The sequence below is a fragment of the Limulus polyphemus genome, unplaced genomic scaffold (genome assembly GCF_000517525.1).
Source record: "Limulus polyphemus unplaced genomic scaffold, Limulus_polyphemus-2.1.2 Scaffold3308, whole genome shotgun sequence".
In the NCBI taxonomy this organism is placed as follows: domain Eukaryota; kingdom Metazoa; phylum Arthropoda; class Merostomata; order Xiphosura; family Limulidae; genus Limulus; species Limulus polyphemus.
Genome location: NW_013668918.1, coordinates 101,736 through 118,878, shown reverse-complemented (window position 1 = coordinate 118,878; position 17,143 = coordinate 101,736). Strand labels below are relative to the sequence as shown.

The following is a 17,143-nucleotide window of genomic DNA, read 5'->3' as shown; positions in this document are numbered from 1 at the left end:
TATATTATGTAAATAACATTTTCAACAATATTGGTAACCGGAGCTGTCTTATTACCTTATTTAAACAACAGATTAGAAATAATCAAAAACCTCATTAGTAAAAATTGTTTATCTGTTTTGTGTTTCAGATCAAAGTTTATAGTTTTGTTCAACGAGAGATTTATAACCTAATCATTATTTTTAATATCCATGAAATATACAAGTTCCATGCAGATTACGTTTTACATTTAGTAGCCGTGATTGCTTGTCGCCCACATATATATATTTTTCTTCTTGGGCTACGTATAAGGTTTTCTTCCCCAACCCCTACATGAAAATAAACATTTATTAAGCTTCCCAAGAAAATTGCACGTGACCTTCACGTAGATGGTAGAGATTTAACTTTGATTTTGTTGTCATGTTCTCCTTCGAATTGTGCTAATCTAGCTATTCTTTTTCTCCTTATCGACAACATTCCTATGAGCTTGTAGCACAACCGGCATGCTTGAACACCCTTGATAATAGCTCTGTGGTGTGGTTTTATAGACATGCCCAATCAAAATCGAATGTTTGACTTCATCTGGCCTCCACTACGTTAAAACAAAGGGCTGGAATAGATAGCTAACAGGTTCCTACAGGACTCCACCAATAGACGCTCTTCCACACCTTCATAATTACTGGTCTTCAGGAGGATATGACGTGAATTCATCTTCTCGAGATTATGATAGGGCCAGCACTGGCTGTTCTCTTTAAACCAAGGGATTGGACCACAAACGATACATTACAAGTGTCTGACTTCATAGAGGCTTGCCGTTTTGGGATTCTTATCATTGCGTGTAATTGTAGGCAATATTTTATGTAGCTTTGCCTCTTGTTACGAAGGCACACCCCACTGCTCTATCATGTATAGCTTTTAGTGGTGGGTGTCATGTACAGATCGGTCAGAGCATGGGCGTGGCAACGCCACAGTTAAAGTTGGACATATCCAAGCATGAAATTAACTTGTTACATATGCTATCCTGGAAAATTTAAACTAAAGTTGGCCAGATGTCTCAGAAAGAAACAACTACAGGAACATTAAGAACGCTTTATATTTGGATGTATATTCGTCGTTTCACAGTAAAAATCACTTCATTATTACTACTTTCTTCGATCTGCTTGCTTCATATCACTAATCATTACCTATCACTTTACTACCAAAATTACGTTTTACATATTAATAAACACCCTCTAATGCTGTTACTGTATATCACTTATCCTTAGTTTTCACTTCACTCCAAAAGTTCTAGTTTACTTGTATGTACCCTTTCACACTGCTATCGCATTCTCTTTGCTCTTTGCTGTCACTTCACTCCAAAACTTATAGTTTACTTGTATGTACCCTTTCAACTGTTAGTAAACGTTTACAGGAACCTGGGTTGAGGTGGAAACAAATAAAATTGATTACCATATGACTTTTGAAGTGAAGTGACAGCTAAGAGCAAAGAGTACGTAATAGCAGTGCGAAAGGGTATATACAAGTAAACTAGAACTTTTGGAGTGTAGTGACAGCAAATAGCAAAGGGAATGCGATAGCAGTGTGAAAGGGTACATACAAGTAAACTATAAATTTTGGAGTGAAGTGACAGCAAAGAGCAAAGAGAATGCGATAGCAGTGTGAAAGGGTACATACAAGTAAACTATAAGTTTTGGAGTGAAGTGACAGCAAAGAGAATGCGATAGCAGTGTGAAAGGGTACATACAAGTAAACTATGAGTTTTGGAGTGAAGTGACAGCAAAGAGCAAAGGGAATGCGATAGCAGTGCAACGTAAAAATATGCTTCTGTTTATCAAATGTTTTCATTCAAAGTCACGCGTTGCTTATTGTTATGTGTTTCTGTTTAGAGAACAAGTTAAGTTTTAATTACCAATATATATATACTAAGAGTTTCATCTAGAATGGTGTAATATTAGTATTTACACATAATTAAGTGAATATGCACACTCATTGTTAGTTAACATTAAGCTGAGTGTTCTATTTTTCTTTACCGTACAGGTTGGTGTTATATATATATATAGCTTCCTAACGATGCACACTAAAACTGTTGTTATGCATGTCTTCACTCTGCAGGCTAAATCTTGTATTCACAGTTAAATAACAATACACGCTAAACGTGGCATTTATTATTATGTCTGTTTTCACTCTGCATGCTAAATCTTATCCTGTACTTATAGCTAAATAACAATACACATTAAAATTTAAATTGTTGTTATGTATGGTTTAACTCAGTGGTATGTTCACAGCTAACTAATAATACACATTAAAAGGTACATTTACTGCTATCTGTTTCTCTTCATTCTGAAGGTTAGATATTTACTTAAAGATCCCTAACAATGCATACTATATGTCAAGTATCACTTTATAGTTTTTCTAAAACCTGAAGTTGACTATTCTATTTCTTTAAAGTCTCATTTAGGACTAAAGCTGGCTATGGAAAATTATAAAACCCTCTAACTGGAATAAAGAAGAGTATATAATATATTAATCACACCATATCTGCTATATCCAGTGCCGATTTTCAGCCCTGCTGTAATACGACAAACACAGTAGTGGTTGAGACGGTATTCATATCAGTGATACGACAAACACAGTAGTGGTTGAGACGGTATTCATATCAGTGGTACGACAAACACAGTAGTGGTTGAGACGGTATTCATATCAGTGATACGACAAACACAGTGGTGGTTGAGACGGTATTCATATCAGTGGTACGACAAACACAGTAGTGGTTGAGACGGTATTCATATCAGTGATACGACAAACACAGTAGTGGTTGAGACGGTATTCATATCAATGTTTTCATGTGAACTAGATTAAATAGGTTAAGTGTAATTTTCATCAATTTTATTTATCTCACTTCATATCAGAATTCAAGTTATGACTTTACTTCGCACGTTACATAAGTTGATTTACTAAGCAAACACCAGAGGGAGGTTAAGCCAAGAGGTTATAGACGTTTCTGTGATATAACTTCTATCACCATGGCAGAATACACCAGAGAGATAAAGAGTTACAGAATGTGTTTCATTATATTTAATAATAGAACACTTGGTGAATAGCATGGTCAAATATGTTATCACTTTCCATATGATAATCTACACTCATGGTTATATTATGAATTCAGATGAAACATTTTATGGAAAGTCAAAATTTTCTTTATTAGAAGTGAAATCATGGAATGTCATTTCCAGTAAGCGAAGGATGAATCCAGATGAAAAGTTCTATCGAAAAGTTAACATTCTCTTCAGGAGAAGTAAAACTCTGGATTGCCACTTCCATTGAAATGTGAATCCAGATGAATAATTTTATACGAACGTTGACATTCTCTTCAGTGGGAAGTAAAACCCTGGATTGACACTTCCATCCACTGAAATGTGAATCCAGATGAATAATTTTAAATGAATGTCGACATTCTCTTCAGGGGAAGTAAAACCCTGGATTGACACCTCCAGTCAGTGAAATGTGAATCCGGATGAATGATTTTATATGAACGTTGACATTCTCTTCAGGGGAAGTAAAACCCTGGATTGCTACTTCTAGTAAGAGAATTATGAATACGGATGAATGATTTTATATGAACGTTGACATTCTTTTCAGGGGAAGTAAAACCCTGGATTGCTACTTCTAGTAAGAGAATTATGAATCGGATGAATGATTTTATATGAACGTTGACATTCTCTTCAAAGGAAGTAAAACCCTGGATTGCTACTTCTAGTAAGAGAATTATGAATCCAGATGAAACATTTTATCGGAAACTTGAGACTCTCTTCATCCGAATTTTCACCATTGCGTCTTCTAAAAATATCTCTTTGAATAAAGAATCGAAGGAAATCAGAGAAATGTCTTTTTTTTAATGGTTCACATATGTTTGAATTTAACTTAGTTATAATTGGAAATAACTGTGCATTTTTATAAGAATACTTTTATAATTAATTATAACTTTAACATATATTATTGGATTAATTAAAGTTGGAGTATAATTTGAATTCCTGCTTTCAGTAACATCTGGTTAATTTTTAGTTATTTCTACTGAATTCGAACATTTGTTCACATTAAGATGTAACTTTGAGTCAAGATCGGGTGATTACTTCTTAGTTTACGTTCTTTTAGACCAACTGATAATAGTGTTATTTTATATGCTAGTGAAACGTTCAGCTACCGTTTCGTCAAGAATACTCGTGATTTCCAAAATGTTAAAACATTTTATTTGTCTTTATATAACATTAACCCACCTGTAATGTTATTTGAACTATTGCTTATTCTTCACAGAATTTCATTAATCTCAACTCAGTAACCCTGAATTTTCTAGTCAATATTGGTTGCCGACGACTTTCATCTCCATAAATACTTATTATAAGTTTCCGGACTTAGAACGTTAAATTCCAGGGCTCGATTCCTGAAGTGGAAAGGGCGTGGATAGCCCATTGTGCAAGTTTGTGATAAAAATCAACAACAACTATTTGAGTCCTAAATTTGAGGTTTCAACTTCCGTTCGAAATACATATGTTATTTTTTAATTTCGATTGACATTTATTAATTGGACACCAATAATTTAGTTTTTTATATCACCGTGATGTTATTATAATAACCAGACGTAAATTAATGTGTAGGGAATATATTTTCATTTGCCAGTATTATTATTTTTGTACTTTCTTAGAACCTGCCATACAAAATAAACACTTTTAGTGGGAAATTATTTAAACTGCTCACATGATTACACATGTAACTATATCTTTTTTAAAACAATTCCAAGTATTTTCTTCTCGTGTTAATGACAAACACTGGCTAGCTGGAACCACGTGTACGGACGGCTACATGAATTTTACTGGAACCTTTAAGGCGGAGTTTCATGGAACAAATATAATAAATTGTCAATAAATTACAGAATTTCTGACTTGTGTTTTTATATTCCCAAGTTAGTCCCTTCCTTCTTTCACCTAATGGGCTTGTTTATTGCAATGTAAAATTCTTTAAAAATCAATATTTTTTACCCACATACACCATATAATTGATAATTATAATTTATTACTTTTTAATGTGATGTTTGAACGCTAATGTGTGGAGTATCATTTCATTAAGACGAATGAAAGTACAGGACGTTGTTAAGCTATCGGGAGGACCATCTCCCCTTTACTTTAGAAGACACTAAGTTTTAATAATATACTATTTCTTAATGTTCAAAGGGGGATAGGTTAATTTTTCACTGGTGGTTTAATTACAAAACAGAAGACATGCATTAACCTCGAAAGTCAAACACTTTCATTAAAGCTGATACCTGAATAGCAGAAAATTGTTTTAACATCGAATTCCGAGTGTCTTTTGAATGGAGTGCTCGAGATGAAAACCTTTAGAAAAGTCGCCAGAATGGCGTTCAGGTTAATTTGAAATCGTCTCATGTTTTTATACATCAAGTCATGCCTGCTTAGAAATGGAATAAAAAAATTCAAAATTGTGTCCAAGTCCACAGCACTGTTAGGAATATTACTGTAGTAGTAACGATGAGGATGTAGATCAATCTAAGCAATCTAAGACTCGGTAGGTCCACATGTATGGATGTTTTATTCAGATCACAAGGCACCTAAACATTACAAAAATACATAAACACAATAAAATACACAGGATACAACAATGTCACTGTGATCAAACATTCAGTTTATAGCAAGCTGCTCGGTTTTTGTTATACTCCACAATGTATCTTCAATACACATAATACAAATAGCAAGCTCGCTATTCGCTGATCATTTTATCAAACGGAAGAATCTATTACAACCTATTTAACGAACATATCTAGATTCTTCTCAATTTACAAAGTCCGCATGTTTCTTATTAAAAGATGAGTGCTCAAGGGCGTTGTCTGATTATTGGTATATATATATATGTAGAGAGAGAGAGAGGGGGAGAAATATATTTTATAGATATCATTATCATAACATTTCTTCGTTTACAAAACGTAAGAGTATTAAGCCTTTTGGAAAACTAAAACGGCCGAACTCTCACTTTAGCTGTGTCTGTATCTACATGATTTTTCTCGTGTCCAATGTCTTATCACTTCATCTCCTATTAGGGCGTGTCTTCCGGGCGTGGCTGGCAGATCAGATCGTGTTTTACCAGGATTTTCCATTTCTGTGTGTACTTCATATTGAAACCCGCCTACAGGAATTAATTCATGCCATGATATCTTAGTCATATGTGTAAGAATTTATAGAATAAGAAAAGTGACACCCAATAATAGTAAGTCCTTCAATCGATGACTGTTCGTGTAAAGACTGAATCTTCTAAAGCATATTTGTCACGTAAAATAGGGTAAATTAATACACAAAATCGCATAGTAATTTATTATCATGCCAAATTAGTTCCATACGTTTCTGTTGACTGTGCCAATTTTAGAAACATTTTACCATAACAAATGAAACAGGTGAATGTAAGGATTACCACCAGCGAAATGTCATTTTTAAGTAAAAATAAGTAGAATAACCCTGTCAAAGAATCAGCTGTAACGTGAAGCTAATGACTGCACAATTCTTGTCACAATAAAATGCAGCAAGGCATTCTGTAGTGACACTATTTATGATGATTAGACAACAAATGTTGAGTTGTTCAACGCATATACAGTACAGGAATCAGTAAAACAACAAGAAACGAATACCTGAAAATTGTACTTTGGCCCGAGACTTCAGGCTTGGCACACAAATAAAAATATAATGAAACTACAGTGAATTCAAAGAGCTATGTCAAACCACAGTATAATTGCTACTATACTACACGTATGATTTACAACTAGCATATTTACATGAAGAGGGCGAGTACTTCCTCGTCAACCACAATTCTCTATGTGTTATACAAAAGTACCGGAACACAGTCTATCAGCTATCGAACATATGTTTTCTTTTCGGATAACACAAACACTAAAAAACAATCTCGTCTCATACCTATAGCACTGGCTTAAGCTAACCTTGATGGTTAATAAAGCACTCACATCTTATTCATGACTGGCTGAAACTAGAAAACTTCACCAACACAAACACTAAAAACCAATTTCGTCTCATACCTATAGCACTGGCTTAAGCTAACCTTGATGGTTAATAAAGCACTCACATCTTATTCATGACTGGCTGAAACTAGAAAACTTCAATCATTACATGAATCTAAAAACATAACATCACTTAGTACTCCTCAGGTATCGAAACATTACATAATCGCTGTTGAATAACAACAAGTTATGTTAGATTTGTGAATTGGTCCCTCTAGAGCACAAGAACAGAAAATGTTTCCTCAAATATCGCTAAAAAAGATCTATCCAGTAAAACATTTATAAATTAATATTACTTTGTGAGCTGTACATAATTATTGTTCATTTTATTGGCATGATTTAATGTCTGAGATAAGATATTGCAATATATATATAGCGATATAATTTTTAATAATATCAAATAGAAAATAAACGAAGAGCAGGAATAGCATACCAAAACCGGAAGTATATTTTTTTAAAGAAATATAACCCAACCCTCATCTACACCTCCCTCTACCTTATAAAAGCTAAGTTCATATACAGATCTAATAAACAAACACCAACTACATACTTTAAAAAACACACATCAAACTTTCTTTGTTTTCCCCTTTTGCCTGTAGGTTCAGCCAGAAGTTTTAGGGTATGTGAGACAAATAACCATGAGATGTCGCTTAAAATCCTAAAACACAGGAATGTTCAGTAAACTCCCCTGAAAGATACACGTAGAACTTATAATCATGTAAACTCCCCTGAAAGATACACATAGAGCTTATAATCATGTAAGCTCCCCTGAAAGATACACATAGAGCTTATAATCATGTTGACGATTACACTTTAAGCTTGAGTGTTCTTGTTGTTGTTTTTTTTTCACTTTAGAAATCAGAGAGATTGACAGTGATCAATGGCGTGTGTCCGAGTTAGGGAATCTAATCGTAAGAGTTCGACCACGTTTTATGACGAGCGTGAAGTGTGACGTACGGAATTTTATATAAAGACAAAGAAAATAAAGGAATATCTCCAACGAGGAATACCATTTAACACCGTTTTAACTCCCAATTGTGTCTAATAATATCATTTGTGAACTTAGTCTACAATAATATATCCATTTTTATAAAAGATATGAACATGTATGTGTGCCATAAGATGGATGATTAAACTACGTTATTACACATAACTTACAATCACATTAAATATAGTTAACCAAGACCAGTGAGAATACATTTCACTAAACAACGGGTGTGTTTGTTTGCTCAGTTTCCAGGATAACTACAATCAGAAAAAAGGACGAAAAAATGAAACGACTCTATCGTTCACACAGCACATTAATAAACATAAAGTGAACATTATTATCAGCAGCATGTGGTGTTATCATAGTTTGAGAAAACCCCCCTCAACTGCATGTAGTATTATCATAGTTTGAGGAAACCCCCTCAGCAGCATGTAGTTTTATGATAGTTTGAGGAAACCCCCTCAGCAGCATGTGGTATTATCATAGTTTGAGGAAACCCCCTCAGCAGCATGTAGTATTATCATAGTTTGAGGAAACCCCCTCAACTGCATGTAGTTTTATGATAGTTTGAGGAAACCCCCTCAGCAGCATGTGGTATTATCATAGTTTGAGGAAACCCCCTCAGCAGCATGTGGTATTATCGGTGTTTGAGGAAACATCCTAAGTAACTTGTGTGTTTCATTGAGAAATGGATTATATCGTACGAAAAATATATTATTAAGAATAAGCATTTAAAACTATTTTACTAGTCCTCGGTTTCGTATTGATCTTAATGTTTATTAAGAAAACTCAAACAAATTACTTTCAAAATTTTGAAGAGTTCTTTATCAACATTTCATTCTATAATTGTATTTAATATATGCGCACGTTACAAATATTTAGTACTTATTTTATTCTGATTTATGTCATTTTAACTTCAATTCATCGTTTTCTGGCCTTTGTTCTCTTCATGATTTATCGTTGCCTTGTCAATTCTTGGTTTCAAAAAGCTCTAAATATCTTAACTTGATGTCTCAGCTTCTAGTTTCTTGAGTTCGGTTATTCCACGATCTTAGTTTGGCTAAACCGCTCTCAACTTCTAGTTTCTTGAGTTCGGTTATTCCACGATCTTAGTCTGGCTAAACCGCTTTCAACTTCGAGTGTCTTGATTTCAATTATTCCACGATCTTAGGTTGGCTTAAGTTAGTCTTAATTGTTCTATGATATAAATCAAACAAAATGCAACCTATTATTAAAACACCAATAGACTTTATCCTTACTCTGAATATTAGAAAACGTTAATATGTAACTCAGTTGGTTTTCACGAAGTCGTCTTTTTTTATTCAATATGTTAAATCATGGAACATAATTCTAAAGGACCTTACACTTTACGTGTCGTATTTATTCACACATCTTGTGGAACTACAGATACCATATATTCTACTGTTTCAAAATTCAAGTGCTCCTACCATAAATTTAACATTTATTTCACAGAAGCAAGCCTATTTTCTTCGTCTACGTCGACATCTACAAAGCTAAAGGATAAAGCTAGCCATCCTTGTTAGGGCTGTTTCAAAACATCAAATATCTTGAAGATTTTGGACAACTATAACTTCAGCCAACTCATGTTAAACGCTTGCTGGCCGAAACAATAATGTACATTTTTTTTTACAATGATATAAGTAGACTCGAGACATCACGTACACGGACATGTGAACAGTGGGAAACGAACCCTAAGGAAATTGTTTTTTTTTCTAGTCGTACGTCAGGCGTCACCTAGCAGCTATATTTGTGACAACAGGCTACGAAAACCGTTTGCACTGTGCACACAGAAAAAACAACAAACAAACAAGAGTTAAATAAATCTGCAAAGCACACCCCGCGACAACAGGTCAAGTATACCAAGAACACCTAGTTGATCAACGAGTTTTAAGTTGTTATCTTTTAACTTTCACTTTCCTTTCTTTTTTGAGTGACACATGTCACTCCACATGACTCTGATGTATTGGGTTCATTACTGTCAAAGTCTCCATCACGGGTGCAGCTGTAACACATGGGACATCTAGCGACACAATGACCAACTTGGTCGTTATTTGGCTTCTTCTTCTCAGAGCGACATCTGGCAGTCTGTTAAAAATGAAGCAATTGTTATTTCTGGTTAAAATTCAACTCATTGTCACAGAAACAGAGACTATACAAGAATTTTCTCTCGTATTTCAAAACTAATATCGAACAACAATAATTACATGTAAAGTAGGTATTTAATATGTTTTCTTAAAAGAAGAAAATGTGATTAATATCTGTATTAAACAACTAATCTCAGCTGATATAAATAATGTAAAGGATATTTTCAGTAATTGAGTTTATTGCTTATTCCCTGTATAATCGTCATATATGAACAACGATACACGTTAACAATCAGTACTTATGTTATCATCAAATTTATTTGCAGTAATAAGTTCTGTTGTTTGTTTGTTTTTCGGCTAAATTCTTTATCACATTTTATGATGACGGGTAATTTAACGTTCTCATGCAATCTCTAAACAAACGTTATGTCAATTTACTTAAAGTCTGTTTTTTTTTTCGAATGTTTAGCGAAACGTTTCCACGTTTCCATTAAGTGCAGGAGATTAGGGAGTACGGTCTCCGTTGCCTTAGGGACAGACGTTTTGTACATTGTTCGATGATCGTTAACCAACATATCAAGCCGCGTATAAGGTGTGCAACAAAATTAGGAAGAGGAGGAGAATGTGAATGATTTGGAAACTTCATCAAACGTCAGATTATTTGGGGCTGAAAGGCGTTCGGCTAAATGGTCACCTGTTCCTGGTTATTACATTTATCACAAAGAATTCTCTTCATTAATCTGCATCTAACTGCTAACTAACTGTACATCGACGACGAAAGGCTTAAAACCCGGAGGACTTTCTTTTTAAGTTGATTTTCTTTGTGAAAGCAACTTAAATACTTTATTTTATCTTGTTGTAAAATGAGCCAGTCCATACGAAAGTGTCGTAAATACGTGTGTGTGGCTTATCTTTCTTCCTCGCGGCAACAGAAGCTGCCTTACTGTTGCATGTAAATTAAGGGTTTCTGTGTGAAGAGTTATAAACGCATGTAACGTTGTTACATATATTTGCTGAGTATATGAACATTTTCTGTGAGAAATATGAAAGTAATAAGCAAGCTCGTTCCTTCCGACACTAGATGCTACTGGGAATGCCACGTTTTTCGTAGTTGTGATTAATGTATACATTATAAAAAACTCCACGCCGTCGTTTCTCAGATATAAACCGATACATTATGTCTCATTTAGAAGACTTCCTTGACACAGGTAAACCATCCACCTTAGGTACAGGAACAATGATATATATACACACTAACTGAACGATATATCTAGTATATCAAAACGGGAACGTCACACGAGTTTTGAATAATGAATCATTTGTAACATTTACAATGTGTACACACTTCTAGACACTTCCTCTGTACTAATTCAAATTTCGTTCATCCCTTGCTTTCGCTTACATCTTACTTCTTTTTTTTTCTCTCGTCTCATTTTCGCTATCCATACATATGTTTTTGCCTTCTTTCACTTTTATCCATCCCTCCCTCTTCATATGTTTCTTTACTGTAGCTTATATCTTCAGATCTCTCTCTCTGGTTTGTGCATATCTCTCTCACATGTTGTCTCTAGTTTTTCTGTTTTCTTGACTTGCTTATGAAAATTCTTACTTTTTCTCTTTATCACCCGCTCGTAACGGAGGAAAGCATATATGGAGAGCAGGGGTATGTAAAGATATATTGATGAAAGTAAGAAAAAGAAAGGAGAAAAGTGAGAGGAAGGAGGAAAGCATGTATGGAGAGCAGGGGTATGTAAAGACATATTGATGAAAGTAAGAAAAAGAAAGGAGAAAGTGAGAGGAAGAGATGAGAACCATATATGCTTTCCTCCTTCCTCTCACTTTTCTCCTTTCTTTTTCTTTCTTACTTTCATCAATACATCTTTACAGACCCCTCTTTTCTTGTTCTCCCTGTGTTTATATAACTTTTTTTTATCGAATTATTGCACACTATAATATTGCTCGAGTACAGACAGACTGAAGTACGGTAGAAATACACATTTTAGATTCATTCTACACGATCATAAATACTTTGTTTGAATCAGTTAACCTCTCAATATTATTATTAGTGTGAAAACTTGCCAAAGTATAGTATCTCAAATGATGTCTTAACAAGCTAAAACTTCTAGTATTCTCCGCCAAACAACAAAAAACACCTAACAATGTAAATCTCATATCCTTTTCTACAAGAAAGTAATATCGGTCGTGGCTTAGTAGTTAACGTGCTGGCCTGTGAATCCGACAGTCCTTGGTTTGCTTCACCTTGCAACAAAATCACTTGCTGCTATTTGGAACCGTGGTTGCATTATAAGAGTGACGGCCAAATCCCACTAAGATAGATTATTTTGTAATATAGACTGTTACCTTGGCTCTTTCAATAGAAAAAGTGAAATAAAAATGTATTGTAAGGTAGATTGTTACCTTGGCTCTTTCAATAGAAAAAAAATGAAATATAGATGTTTTGTAAGATAGATTGTTACCTTGGCTCTTTCAATAGAAAAAGTGAAATAAAGATGTATTGTAAGGTAGATTGTTACCTTGGCTCTTTCAATAGAAAAAGTGAAATAAAGATGTATTGTAAGGTAGATTGTTACCTTGGCTCTTTCAATAGAAAAAAGTGAAAATATAGATGTTTTGTAATATAGATTGTTACCTTGGCTCTTTCAATAGAAAAAAGTGAAATAAAGATATATTGTAAGGTAGATTGTTACCTTGGCTCTTTCAATAGAAAAAGTGAAACAAAGATGTATTGTAAGGTAGATTGTTACCTTGGCTTTTTCAATAGAAAAAGTGAAATAAAGATATATTGTAAGGTAGATTGTTACCTTGGCTTTTTCAATAGAAAAAGTGAAACTAAAGATGTATTGTAAGGTCGATTGTTACCTTGGCTCTTTCAATAGAAAAAGTGAAACAAAGATGTATTGTAAGGTAGATTGTTACCTTGGCTCTTTCAATAGAAAAAAATTAAATATAGATGTTTTGTAATATAGATTGTTACCTTGGCTCTTTCAATAGAAAAAATGAAATAAAGATGTTTTGTAAGATCGGTTGTTACCTTGGCTCTTTCTCTCACTCTCACTTCGGTTATGTCGCTCCTTCTCCAGCTCCTCTGCTAAGGACTCTAGAATACACCAGATAGAAAACTCTTACAGGCGAAAGGTATATAGAAAATAAAATACATATTCCTAATTGCCCCGGGTGACTCAATGGTTACTCGGGTTTTCCTTTACTTTTATGGTCATAAGTGGATGCAAATGAAAGTCCTCATAGATACTATTGTTTCAGCCTAACAAACGATATTCCACTTGGTACTTGTGATTGAAAAATTATCAGACCACTCTTAAGTTATGCTCAGTTTACCGAGTTTACAACAGTGCTACGCACCCTTTTAAGCCGACGGGGGTATTTATTACCTCTTCAGACCGATGTAGAAAGAAGAAAAAAAGACCCCGAATTGTGGCGGGTTTATACTGAGATATCCCCAAGGAATGATGCACTCAACCTCTGCAGTAAAGCTATGCAAAGGCATTTAAATTTAATAAGCAGCAAGTTATGGGGAAAAATGGCGTCCATCACTTAAAGGCCGTATTAACTTTAGAAATAACATACAGAAACTGAGTAGGTTGACAACTGTAAACATGAGTTAGGTGCTTGTGTAGAATATGATAGCACCTGTTTACGTTATTTTATCCTTTGGCGACTAGAAACAAGTGAAAAATAACAGTTTTTTTTTTCCTTCAGGAGGAACTTTCTTCTCAATTCTTACGTTTTTGTTGCAAACTTACTTAACGGACAGACAATCATTTTACAATTTTTAAAATCTTACGTCAACCCATTTGTGTGTCGTGAAGCATGCATGCAGGCCACTTTGCCAGCAGTTGCCAGCTGTCAAGGCGGGAATCCCATTAGTAATCCTGTTAAAAGGGTATCAAATAAGCTTTCTTCACATCAAGAATGGATTCCACATGCAGATGGCACTCCAACGAACCACGTGAGACAAACGGGTAAAAAAGAAAGAGCTCACGGTGCATAAATCAAATCATTTTCTAGTGCCGACTACGGTATGAAGCGATCATCGGTAATACAAGCTGCTGGAGGCAGCCATTACTCTCCTAAACGGTTGAACCGGGGAAATTAAAAAATCACACCCTGCCTACAAAATTCATAAATCATTCCATACATATACAACATTATACAGAAAAACCTAAGTACACGAAAAAAAAGTAAAGCAAAATTGGCATCTAAGAGAACACAATGGATAAAGCTTATATCAAGACATCATGTACGCGAGCACTACAACCCACAAGGTTTGTAAGCACATGTTTATATACATGAGCCATTCGAGCGTTCACTCGATTCAACCGATCAGGAAATTTGACTAAAACTCGCAATTTTAATGTTGTGCCGCTTAACTGTACCTTATCACGAACGAATAGATATAAACTATACGTATTTACCGTGAGTTGTCTGATATGTTTATTAGAAACTCACTGGTTAAAAGTTGGTGCAGTTATAGGTGGGTAAAATGACATCAGAATAGGTTGTTAAAAAGAGCAATCTGTTTTTGTTTCTTTAAAACAGTTTTCTTCTTTCGTCTTTGAAGGTGTTACCAAAAACTTCCACCCATTCAACAAAACAACTTGTTTCGGTTATCTTACCATTCAATAGACGCAGAGTTTCGGCTGAGGTGTTACCAAAAACTTCCACCCACTCAACAAAACAACTTGTTTCGGTTATCTTACCATTCAATAGACGCAGAGTTTCGGCTGAGGTGTTACCAAAAACTTCCACCCACTCAACAAAACAATTTGTTTCGGTTATCTTACCATTCAACAGACGCAGAGTTTCGGCTGAGGTGTTACGCAAAGCATCTTCATAGTGAGAGCGTTTCTTCATTTCCACCTCGAGCTGTTCTTGAAATCTTCGACGTGATCGTTTCTCCCGTCGTAGGCGCTTCTGGTAGATAACTAGAGAGAAAAAAAAAGTATTATTTGTTTGTTTGTTTTTTTATTTCGCGCAAAGCTACACGAGGGGTATCTGCGCTAGCCGTACCTAATTTAGCAGTGATAGACTAGAGGGAAGGCAGCTGGTCAACACCTCAAACCGCCAACTCTTGGGCTATTCTTTTACCAACAAATAGTGGGATTGACTTTCACGTTATAACGCCCCCACGGCTGAAAGGGCGAGCATATTCGGTGACAGGTTGCGAGTCGAGCGCCCTAACCACCAGGCCATGCCGGGCGAAATATATATATATATACAGTATTGTTAAACAATTCATTCGCTACACAACCGAAAACGAACGTGTAATGAAGAAAAACAACACGTACTCCAATAACAATATGGACTAATACTGACAATAATTGGTATATCAATACCGAAACCATCTCATATTGACTGCTTATAACAACAGTACGCATCTTTGTAGATCGCACAAAAATAAACAGCACCCAGTTTACCTGTCTTATTACATGACTATTCTACTCAAAGAAAAATTCGGAGTTTAATAATAATAAGTAAAAGGTCATGGGAAAACAGTGGGTATAATAAAATATTTAATATCAGATTTAACTACATGGATAACTAATTTACCATTACTCTGATTAGACTTAAATCTTTAATATCAGATTTAACTACATGGATAACTAATTTACCATTACTCTGACTAGACTTAACATAAATCTTTAATATCAGATTTAACTACATGGATAACTAATTTACCATTACTCTGACTAGACTTAACATAAATCTTTAATATCAGATTTAACTACATGGATAACTAATTTACCATTACTCTGACTAGACTTAACATAAATCCTACTTTTCTGGAAAAAACAGCTCGGCCATCAGAGTTGAGCCTAAAGAGTTATTAGAACAGTCGAAATTTTGTAAAGATGGGCCGAAAATAAAGAGTTATCGGAACAGCCGACATTTTGTGAGGATCTGCCGAACATAAAGAGTTATCGGAACAGTCGACATTTTGTAAGGATGGGCCGAACATAAAGAGTTGTCGGAATAGTTAACATTTTGTAACGATGAGCCGAACAAAATGAGTTATCGGGACAGTCGACATTTTGTAAGGATGGGCCGAACATAAAGAGTTATCGGAACAGTCGACATTTTGTAAGGATAGGCTGAGCCTAAAGAGATTTTAGAACAGTTAAAATTTTGTAAGGATTGGCTGATTCTAAAGAGTTATTGAAACAGTCGAAGTTTTGTAAAGTTCAACTGAGCCTAATGAGTTTTTGGAACAGTCGAAATTTTGTAAGCATGGGCTGTGCCTAAAGAATTATTAGAACGGGCGAAATTTTGTAAGGATGGGCTGAGCCTATGGAGTTATCGGAATGGTTGAAGTTTATTAAAGTTGAGCCCGTTCCATATACGTTATCAAAACAGTTTACGTTTAGAATTCCTTAAGTTTTTGTAATTTTGGTTCGAAGATTTTGAGTTTATATAAACTTCATCAAAAAAAAGTTTTATTTTCAACTTTTCGGGTTGTAGTTCATGTAGATCGTGTGATTAATGTAAAATATTAGCATGTACAGATCAAATGTTCATGATCACGCTCTACTTGACAGAATATTCATATCTTCCATAGATATCGGTTTCAAATTGATTTTTTCTTGAATTGGTATCGACGATGTCAATAGACGGTCATTCTGTTTTCAATTAAAAATTGAATGTATCGTAAAACTGTTTTCCTCGTTGTGTTTCCTGCTGTTTGGGCGTTAATAATCATTTAATATACGACTATAATACAATACGAAGAACTGACATTGAGAAACTATGGCTTGTATCCCAGCCATTAAACGAAAGTCCTCGTCGGCACCGGATATAGCAAGTACAGAGCGGATGACATTGTATCGCCTGAAGACCATTAAACAAAAGTCCTCGTCGGCACCGGATATAGCAAGTACAGAGCGGATGACATTGTATCGCCTGAAGACCATTAAACGAAAGTCCTCTTCGGCACCGGATATAGCAAGTACAGAGCGGATGACATT

General features: G+C 34.8%; 1 protein-coding gene across 1 annotated transcript in view; it reads right to left on the bottom strand.

The window, feature by feature from the left end:
• Positions 1 to 6,059: 6,059 nt before the first annotated feature.
• The window catches only part of LOC106469107 (dachshund homolog 1-like), a 49,008-nt gene continuing 37,924 nt past the window's right edge, over positions 6,060 to 17,143 (bottom strand). The window contains exons 8-10 of the mRNA XM_022397532.1: positions 14,966 to 15,106; positions 13,195 to 13,260; positions 6,060 to 10,143 (exon numbers count right to left, since the gene is read on the bottom strand). Of these exons, the coding sequence (XP_022253240.1) occupies positions 10,124 to 10,143; positions 13,195 to 13,260; positions 14,966 to 15,106 (227 nt within the window). The 3' untranslated portion in view covers positions 6,060 to 10,123. The remainder of the gene's footprint in view (positions 10,144 to 13,194; positions 13,261 to 14,965; positions 15,107 to 17,143) is intronic.